At 51.4% G+C, this 10,121-nt stretch overlaps 1 protein-coding gene across 1 annotated transcript; it reads right to left on the bottom strand.

Annotated features, from left to right (window-relative positions):
• Positions 1-442: 442 nt before the first annotated feature.
• MCIDAS (multiciliate differentiation and DNA synthesis associated cell cycle protein) lies at positions 443-9,856 on the bottom strand. The gene is made up of 7 exons (XM_054487949.2): positions 8,951-9,856; positions 8,767-8,863; positions 8,508-8,599; positions 4,884-4,956; positions 4,115-4,338; positions 2,953-3,063; positions 443-2,743 (listed from the first exon to the last, which is right to left on the bottom strand). The coding sequence occupies exons 1-7, from the start codon at positions 9,068-9,070 to the stop codon at positions 2,303-2,305; spliced, it is 1,158 nt and encodes a 385-aa protein (XP_054343924.1). The 5' UTR covers positions 9,071-9,856; the 3' UTR covers positions 443-2,302.
• Positions 9,857-10,121: the final 265 nt, after the last annotated feature.

Below are 10,121 nucleotides of genomic sequence, written 5' to 3' on the forward strand. Positions count from 1 at the left end.
AGGCAGGAGCCACCACACCCAGCCATTGCTTGGACTTTCTAAAGACTAGCCCCCATCTTGAAGCACTCTAGGGGCTCTCAGACACCAGCCATCTCATTAGCACATACAAGACACTCCTAGCTGTGTAGTGGCTCAGGCCCATAACCCCAGCCACTTGGGAGGATGAGGCGGAAAGGGAGGATCACTTGAGGCTGGGAGTTCAAAACCAGCCTGGGAAACATAGCGAGACGGCACTCATCACTGGTTAGAGTCCAAGGATTTTAGAAGCCAGAAGCCAGGAACCAGAGACAAAGACCAAATATGTATTTCTTATCATGCCACACACAGAATTCTCTATCCTTACTCTTCTTCATAGCATGTATATATTTATTTGTTTGGTAGTTATGTCTTCCCAGGAGAAAGTAAGATACATGAGGGCAAGATTTTTGTGTTTTGTTCTTTTGCTGTTTACTTAGTATCTGTATTACTAAGATTCTCAGTAATAATCAATAAATATCTGTTAAATAAACAAATGAATCTAATTTGTAAACTCTACTACTGCTAACTAATTTAGTCATTTGCACCATTAGTCCACAAGATGACGCCCCCACCTCCAACCTCCCACCCCAACCCCTGCCTCAGAAGTGAAAGATACTTAAGCAGTTCAAGTTACCAATGGCTAACATGACAATTATAGGGATATAACCTTAAAGGCAGGAAGAAATGTAATTTTAAAAACTCTAGTCATAAGACATACAGAAAAAAACCTACATATTTAAAACTTTTTGGTTATTTGTAAGTAAAGCATTATAAGAATACTCATTAAGGAGAGAGGAAAAGATGTGACAAGCTGATTGTTTTGGGGGACAGGTTAAGAGGTTGGGGGGAAGTGATTTTTTGTTTTTTCTTATCCCGAACTGTGGTAACTTTATATTTGAGCTGATGAAAAAAAATTCTGGGCCATCCACTGTACTTTTTAAGAGTCCATTTGTTAGAGAAAATATGAGGAAATATGGTCTAGGAACCTTTTTTTGGTTTCTAAATGACTATTTAAATACAGATAGCAGTACATGCATGACAAACTGGAAGAGCAGGTTCTGCCACACTGCCAAGTCACCTGTTACCTGATATCTCCTCTCAGAGGGCAGAACCAGCAATGCAGTGTGGCGTAACACAGTTGGAAACGTGCCCAAGCTGGGCCCCCAAGTGCAAGAAGTAGCCCTCATGTTAAGAACTGTGAAGGTCAGGACAAATCACTACTTGACATATGCCACTCATATAATTTCAGAAATGAGTAGGAAAAAGAATCCCAGACAAAAGGGAATAGAAGTCAAGTCAAAGTGAAGGCACACTGACTTTTTATAGTTGTTTTTCTTATAAGTTATATAAATCGAGCCAAGAAATGTAAAATATGACTGTGCACCCCAGTTTTATCTGTGCAGTTCAAATAGGTAGTTTTACTTTGATCAAGATTTCCACACTTGATTTCTGGCAAAAAAATAAAAAAAAAAATAGGAACACTCTTTTTCATGTGGTAATATGCTATTTTCTTAAAACAATATATATTTCTCATTAACACTGTTTGCTTTTTAGGTAGTTATTCTATTTGCACAAATAGAACTGTATGGATAATGAATATAAACTGTTACCATAAATCTTCTAAATTATATGAATGATCATTACAAACAAATGTGCTTAGCACCTATGTCGTTGATAGCCCATTGCCTCTGAGAATCTGCCTTTTCCTAAGACAACTGTTCAGGTTACCTCTCCCGATTTCGTATTCTGGCCACCAAAATAAAAATTTTCAATAGTAACAAAATTAGGTGTCCTTTTAGGACTGAGGGAAGTTGAGTGATGTATGAAAACATTCACCCAGAAACTAGGCTTCTGGGCCTAGAATCCTTAAGTGACTAAAGTGATTGAAAGGTTCCAGTGTTTCCCACTGCAGGAAATTACTTAACTTCTTAGAGCCTTCTTTTCCTTCTTATAATATTAGAGCATTATATAATTATAAAAGTAACTATGGTTTCTAAATCCTTCCCTGCTCTAAAAATACATAATTCAAAGCTGCTAAAAATAAATACTTTTAAAATTGGCTGTGACATATGTGACATATACATATATACACAGAGTTTCACTGTGACAAGGGGAGGGGCTATACAATGTTTTGTAGCAGAAATTTACAATGCATCGGTATCAAGATGTTTTGTTCCTGAAAAAATGCTTCAGGGTGGCATTCAAACTGAAGGGAAAGTTCTGGGAAGCCTCCAGGCACTTCAGTGGAAATACAGGGCAGTGTTTTGGGGGACCACATCACAGCTCAATTGGGGACCCAGCGGAACTTGTAACCCCCGTTGGCTGTTCTGATGGTGAAGGCATTGCCCTGGGGGAAGGCGAGGGTTCGGATGGTGCTGTGGCTGCGGATGGGGGTGCTGAAGGAGCCGCCCTCCTCCAGCTCACTGTGGCTCAGGTTCAACGCGCTCCGGCTGCAGTCGGTGCGCAGGCCCCGGAAGGCGCCATGCAGGTTCCCGGGCCTGGTGTCAGTGTTGGCGGGCTCTGGCTGCAGTCGAGGCCGCTTGGGATCGCGGCTCTGCAGGGCTTCATCGCAGCGCTCGGAAATCTCCCTCAGGATGGCGTCCACTTCCGCGCAATCCTGCCCCGCAGCGCTGACCAACTCCTCCAGGCTCCTTTTGGCCTTCGCCTTGAGCAGGAAGGGCTCGGCCGCCGCCCCACAATCCCGGGACTGTGTGATCATCAGCTTCTACGAAAGACAGGGAAGAGCGCCGCCCTGGGGCCTGCCGGACCCTCCGGGTTCGGGGCGTACAAAAGGTGACCTGGGCGCGCTACGCACCACACACCCAGCGGTCCTCTCCTCTCCGGGGCCCCCACGGGTCCCGATGCTGGGCGGGGATGCACTGAACTCTTCAGTTCCGACGTGCTGCAGTTCCCACACGCCCGCGCCCCACTTACATCCAGCACCGAGGCCAGGTGCCGGGTTCGGCTGGCGAGTTCCTTCAGCTGCACGTTCCGCTCCTTGAGCGAGGCGATCTCCTCCTGTTTCTGGGTCAATGTCACGTGCAGCTGCAGGAGGAGACCCAAACATTCAGGGGTAGGCACTGTGCTGGGTCTCGTCTGCATATCTGGCATGATTCAAAACCAGATCCTGACGTCTCATCGGGAACTGGGGACGCACAGGCATTTACGCTAGTGAGAATAATAATTTACTTTTTTTTTTTTAAACAAGGCACTTGGACAAAATTTATCTCCATTAATCCTCGGTGTAGCGTGCTGATAAAGAGTACTGACTTGAGCAACAGGCAGATCTAGGTTCTGTCACTGAAGTTCAACAATCCTATGTCTCGATTTCCTTGTAAAACGGGGCTAGTAAGAGTATCTAGCTCAATGATTGTGAGCATTAAGTGGGAAGAGAAAGTATAAATTGGTAAGTCCAGGGCCAGACACATAGAAAGCCTTCAATAAATACTGGCGTTCCTATTAAAAATCTGGCAGGCACTATGCAATGTATGTATGTAACACAACTGCATTTGTACCTCTAAATCCCCCCAAATAAAACTATTTTTAAAAATAAACAAAATGGCCAGGTGCAGTGGCTCATGCCCATAATCTCAGCACTTTGGGAGGTTGAGGCTGACGGATCACCTGAGGTCAGGAGTTCCAGACCAGCCTGGCCAACATGGTGAAACCCCGTCTCTACTAAAACTATAAAAATTGGCCAAGTGTGGTGGCATGCGCCTTTAATCCCAGCTACTTGGGAGGCTGAGGCACGAGAATGGCTTGAGCCTGGGAGGCGGAGGTTGTAGTGAGCCGAGATCGTGCCACTGCACTCCAGCCTGGGCGACAGAGCGAGACTCCGTCTCAAAAAAAAATGAATAAATAAATAAATAAAAATTAATTAATAAAATAAAATAAAAATCAGGTGGGGTAGAATAATTCCCACTTAATGAATTTGGAAACAGGTGGAGCCACCAGAGCAATGGCAGCTACGTGAACCACCAGTCAGTCCACTGGTTCCGACTCACAGGACCTCATCCTCACCCTTGCAAACCCCACTTCTACCCACTATATCCTGTCCGTGCCCCAGGATTCCTGGTCGCCAGGCCAGTGTCCCTACTTGATTATTCTCAACAAGCGCGTCTCCCAACGCTCTCTGGTTCTGGTCCGCCACCTCCTTCCAGTACTGCTCAGGCGGCGGCACGTCTGGAGGGCGCAGCGGTGGTGACTGCAGGGCCCGTGGGTCCACTGGCGGGGAGAGGCAGGGCCGGAATGGTGATATGTCGCAAGGAGAGAAGGGGAAGTCTCCGCTGGCCAGGGTAGGCGACATCATAGAGGATGAGTCTGGAGAAGAGCAGGAGCTGGATTTGCAGCCTCAAACTCATGCCCAGCTAGTTACAGGAGCAAAATGTCACTCTGGGTGTAGGGTGTATGCAGACATTTTTCTTTATTAAATTAAGCCCCCCTTACTCCTAAACGCCTGATTACGAGGCCCTTCCTGATAGCCTGTACATACACAGCAGGTATCCAACATATGCCTGTTAAGTTTACCTGAATTCAATCAAGAAAACTTCCCTGGGCCTGCACGTCACACAGGCCTTCGATCCCCTGCACACTCAACCTCCCCTGCCACACCACAGCATAGGGCTCCCTCTCCCAGAACTCACACCGATCTCAGATAAAGCGCTATGTAGATCCAGCGGTTCGACTTCTCCACGGGGGAGAGAAATGTCCTAAATATGGAAAAGCCTGACTCTTTGATGAGTTGCTGGAGAGTCGTTGACAGTTGGCTGGGTTTACCACCTTCACGACCAAGAAATCTGAACTAGTCTGATTTGGGAGTGGGGGACACCCCCGCTGTTATTTAACTGCCAGGAGACTGCACTTGCCTGCAATGAGATCATCCACCGTTTCTCTGAAATCCTGCAGATCGAAGTCTGCTTCCGTTTGGAGGGAATGGTTCTGAAATAAACCAGAGGTGTACACTGGTTAACGAGTCTGGCGTTAGAAAGCCTTCAATAAATATTGGCGTCCCTATTAAAAATCTGGCAGGCACTATGCAATATATGCATGTAACACAACTGCACTTGTACCCCTAAGTCCCCCCAGATAAAACAATTTTTGTGGCGGGTCCGGAACCCTTTCTAGACCAACAGACCTCCTCCCGGGCTCGGCGGTGGCCTGCTTGCACTCACGTCGCCAGCCCAGTCTCGTACCCGAAAATTCAAGCCCGAGACAGGGAACCCAACAGGTTTGCACTGCCACCGTGGGGAGCGGGACGCACGGAGCACGACACTGACTGGGGGAAGGGGGCAGCAGTTCGCGGCTCCTGCAGAGCAGCTGCATGGCGGGAATGGGTCCTTCCACGGGCGGTGCGGCGGCCCAACGCCGGCTCCGGGCAGCCGAGTAGCCCGCCACCCAACAACCAGTTAAGCAGCCGCCTCTGTGAGGCTCGGCGGTTCCCTGTGCGCCTACGAAATTTCAACTCCGACTCACCAGCGACCGGCCACCGAGCCGCCGCTGTAGGAGCTGAGAGCACGTCTTGAACACCGGATCTTTCCACCCAAGACCCGACATTGTGCAGGGGCCTCGAGCAGTAATTTGAGGCCGCGTTTCCCGCCAAGGTTTGGCCCCAGCTAACCGCCCCACCCCTGCAACCGAGCGGGAAGAAAGCTGTGATTCGAGGGGCCAGGAGAATATGGGAAATGCTTCTGTTCTGCGCACAGCCAGTGTGGCCTCCATTGCTCTTTCAGTTTCCCAAAACGTTGGGAGTAGACTTTTCTTGTACAGCCTGTGCACGTCCAACATTTTGAACTGTACTCTCCCGGCCTCCTGCAGAGTGTCTGGGTGTGTGAGGGGAAAGGAGACCCTAAGGGGCTGGAGGCGCATGGGCCTTCTTGTTCCCTTAATTCATGGACATTTAGAGTCGATAAAAACGCTTTTACACAGTCTCTCAGTTCATCCTCACACCAGTGTGGGAAGCAGGCGGGGCCTGGGAACTGATTCCTCTTTGAGGAAGAATCTGAAGCTCACAGAGTTACCCAGTCACCCAGCTCTGAAGTAGTGGAATAGGGCCTCCTGCCTCCATACTTCATTTCCTCTAGCTTTTCTCTCTTTTTAGGAAAGCTGGCTTCCACCGAAGACAGCACTGGGAAGGGGACAGGAGTCTCAAGGGCCATGGTAAGAGAAGATGCATCCAATAGCCCACCAGAAAGACCTTATTATACTGAATGCACTGTTGATTCATTCCTTTGTGCTCATCATACTGTTATCCCCAAAGCCCTTCTTTACTGTTAAAATATTTCTGGGAAGAGGAACTTACTCTGCCCCTAACTTCAAAGAATGTACAAGTATCAGTTTTCCCTTGGGAGAAAAGAGTCAAGCAGAGAGGCCTCTAGCACCTCTGCCACTAGTTGGATGCTGAGACTATAAGAGAAAGGAGATGAGAAAGGAAGGGCTGAGGGCCCCAGACAAGTCCTGGAGCATGAGTTCTGCCCTGGTTGAAGGGGCTCATTCTTCAATAACTGGAAGGTCTCCTCCTCAGTAGTGATTTGAGAAAAGTCTCATGAGGAGACTGGAGGCCAACTCAGGAACTGGGGCCCTGGAAATGCTACCTCTTATGACAATCCAGGTTTTGGCCCATTCTGAACCTCAAACATTTCTAGAGCACTTCCTCTCTCTGTCCACCTTTCCCAGCAGGAAAGCAATGGGGAAATGTGATCTGAGTGTCCCAGGGATCTCCCTGAGTGTTTCTCCCCTAGGGGCCTCTTTCCTCTGAACTAGCTCTGTCTTTCCCAGGAAAAATCCTGGATTTTTTGGTCCATCTGATGTAAGCTCTGTCCTTGAAACTTCGAGTCTGGGCATAGTGGCTCATGCCTGTAATCTCAGCACTTTGGGAGGCTGAGGCAGGCAGATCACTTGAGCACAGGAGTTCAAGACCAGCTTGGGTGACATGGCAAATCTCCATCTGTACAAAAAGTACAAACAAACCAAAAACTAGCTGGCCGTGGTGGTGTGCACCTGTAGTCCCGGCTACTTGGGAGGCCGAGGTGGGAGGATCGCCTGAGCCTGGGAGGTCCAGGTTGCAGTGAGCCATGATCATGTCACTGCACTCCAGTCTGGGTGACAGAGTGAGACCTTGTCTCAAAAAAAGAAAAAGAAAATAAACAAAATGAAACTTTCAATTCTACCTCCCCAATTAGATAAATCTGGCATTTCTCCAACTACAAATGCAAGAAAAACATTCTAACAAAGAGCATGATGCCAAATGTAAAATCTGTATACTTAGACAAACATCCCATGAGAGCTGCTTGGGTTTTGTTACTTGCACAATAAACATGCTGGGGTAAGGGAGTGACCTAGGCCTCTGGGTCAGTTGGAGGATGCTCAGGCATTATCTTTCCTTATTTGATCATCCAGATCTAAAAAGAACAATTAAATGTCCTCTGCAGTACAGTGCCCACTCCCAACTCTTGCCTTAACAATCTCTGCTCTCAGCAGCCACCTAAACTGAGTGTCTCTGGGTTCTAGCCCAAGGTTCTAGGAGGCCCTTGGAGGAGGGCTGAGTTTTGCTCCACCAGCACTCCCAGTTCTGGGAGATGGTCAAGTCTTTGTAGAGTTCCATACTGGGCCTGTCTGCAAACCCCAGACCTATTGCCAGGAAGCTGGAACTGGCACTTTTCCTGGGGGCTGCATCTGTTTAAGACCTCCTGTCCCTCTGGGCACTTCATGTCCTACCCATGAGCCAGGCTTCTGGCCTCCCAGACACCAGTGCTGGGAGACTCCCTTCTCTGCCTGGGAAGCGTCAGCACCAGCAAGTGGTGGAAGTGGGATGGGAGCGAGAAGACAGGTTTTGGGGAAAATAAAAAAGTCAAGTGCCTTTTTGCCCCATCATGGCAAGTGACTAGAGCTTTTCGAAGGGCTGAACAGGACTTTGAAAAAGTGCCCAGTTGCTGAAGGACTGTCTCTGCAGAGAAGAACATTTCCTGCAAGATTACTTCCAGAGTCCTTTGTCCTTCCTGCTTCTTCCAACTGCAAATTCTCTTGCTCTTTTCCAGTCTTGATAGAGAAGTTATCCATCAACCTCCACTCATCTTATATACCCACGGAATGAAAATGGCCAGGAAGGGGTTGTTGGGGAACTGATAGGACATGCAACAGGTTCCCAGTGCGCAACTTTGCTCCCACCCACCCGCCTGGTCTCTCAGTGTGCAATCTTGTCACAGCTCCAAAGAGTAGACAGGGAGGGGAATAGGAGGGGAGGCCTCCAGGTGAGCCCAACTGTACCAACTTGGTCAAATCAGCTCCGGTGGATATGTGGCCTTCATAACATACTACGATGGAAGTAGAAGTTCTGATCTGGGACGCTCAGGTGCCTGCACGATGCTTCCCCTCACCAGCTGAATGTGCCTGCGCTCCCGACCCGAGAGGAGCTTTTGGGGAATTAAAACCACCACCCCGGAGGAGGGTTTGTGCTGCGTGAAACCACGAGGCTCCACGAGAAGAGGAGGTACCTGCGAGGCGGCCAGGTCACCACCAGGCGGCGCGTCGGACCCGAGTAGCGAAGAGCAGTCAGCGAGGTCCTGCAGGTCTATGGTGGTGAGGGCTGCGCGGGGAGACCGGGAGACACGCGCCGGGCGGGCCCTGAGCCTCTCCGCCAGGCTCGCCGCTAGGACGTCAGAGCCCGGGGGAGAGAAGCTCCTCCGAGCCGTGCGCGCCGCACCCTCCCGGCGCGGGGAACCCGAGGGGCAGCGTGGGTGCCACGGGGCTCACCTGGCAACGCTGTGGGCTCGGCGTCCGGGGGATCCTCGTACACCGACACCGGGCTCCCGCCTGCGCATCCGGGGAAGAACTTCCGCGGAGGAGCGAACTGGCCAGGCAGACAAACGTTGAACGCGGGTCAGCCCTCGGGGCACGGAGCGCGCAGACCCCGCCCGGCCCGAATCAACCGCCCCACCTTCCTCTCCGGCTTCCCGGGCTTCCAGAGCAGCGCCCGGCCCGGCAGTGCCAGCATTCTGTTGGGGCAGATGCTGTAGAAGGCCCGGCGACCGGCGGCGCCGCCCCCGCACGCCTGCATCGTGCCTCCTGCCTCCCGGTGCCGACTGCTCGGAGGCGGCGGCCGGGGCTGGGGCAGCGATCCACACCCTGCACTCCCTTCCGTGCCTGCAGGCTCCGAAGCCAGCCAGAGGTTGGGACAGGCGCGTGGCCGAGAAGGAGCCGAGGGGCTGCCGAGGAGGTGCTGAGAGACGGGGGAGGGGGAGGACCGCCGCGCGGGAGGGGCGGCTCGCGCCTGAGCGCCAGAGGTGGCGCCTTCAGCCCAGGACAATCTGCGCGCGGGCGGAGGCGTTAAACCCAACCTGGCAACCGGGCTTCCCCCGGGAGCCGCCAGCGCGGGGCCCCGGCCCGCCAGCGCCGTTTCGGCGAGCGTTGGCGCCGCCGCTTCCCGGCCGCGCCAGGCGAAGAGAGGGAGAAGGAGGGGCGGGCGAGAGCCGGTCTCCCTCGCCCTGGGTACCGTCTTCCCGCTTACGGACAGGGGGAATGGCAAAGTTAACGATTCTTATTTCCTTTTCTTCCCACTCCAGCCACAAGGCGCACGAAATAAACGTGGAATGACACCCGCCAGCGCTAGACTCCGGCCTTTGCGCTCCTGCAGGATTTAGTAAGGGTGTAGAATACCGGCAGGGATGCCCTGGAACAGCCCCCTTATTACAGAAGCTCTTCCCTCAAACCTGAACCTTATCCTGGGTCCTGACTTATGGATTTCCACGTGGTCTCTTTTGGCCTGAGGCCAAGAGCCCGCCCCGCTCCCCAAGCCCCGCACTCTTCTCGGCAGTGGCGCGTGAGCACAGCCTTTAAAAGACCGTCCGTTAAGAAAAAGTGACATTACGAACCCTCCTCCACTTTCTGAAAACGCCACAGTGGAGAGTACCGAATCCCCGAAAACCCTGTTCCTGTCTCTCCTAGTGGCCTCAGCGGCCCATCGCCACGTTTGGCTGGTCTCTTCGCAGTCGTAGTTGCCATTCCCAACCCAACACCTCTCCAAGGAATGGGCATTTTCCTGAGTCCGAGGCATCTCCTAGGGAGGGGCATCCTTAGGCGAGGGACCTTTCTCAGTACCACTCATATTC

The sequence above is a fragment of the Pongo pygmaeus genome, chromosome 4 (genome assembly GCF_028885625.2).
Source record: "Pongo pygmaeus isolate AG05252 chromosome 4, NHGRI_mPonPyg2-v2.0_pri, whole genome shotgun sequence".
NCBI lineage: Eukaryota > Metazoa > Chordata > Mammalia > Primates > Hominidae > Pongo > Pongo pygmaeus.

Coding starts and splice junctions, on each gene's coding strand:
- MCIDAS (XM_054487949.2), bottom strand. CDS start 9,070: ATGCAGGCGTGCGGGGGCGGCGCCGCCGGTCGCCGGGCCTTCTACAGC. Junction 4,339..4,883: donor GGTGGATGATCTCATTGCAG/GCAAGTGCAGTC, acceptor GCTCTTCTCCAG/ACTCATCCTCTATGATGTCG. Junction 2,744..2,952: donor ACCTGGCCTCGGTGCTGGAT/GTAAGTGGGGCG, acceptor TGTCTTTCGTAG/AAGCTGATGATCACACAGTC.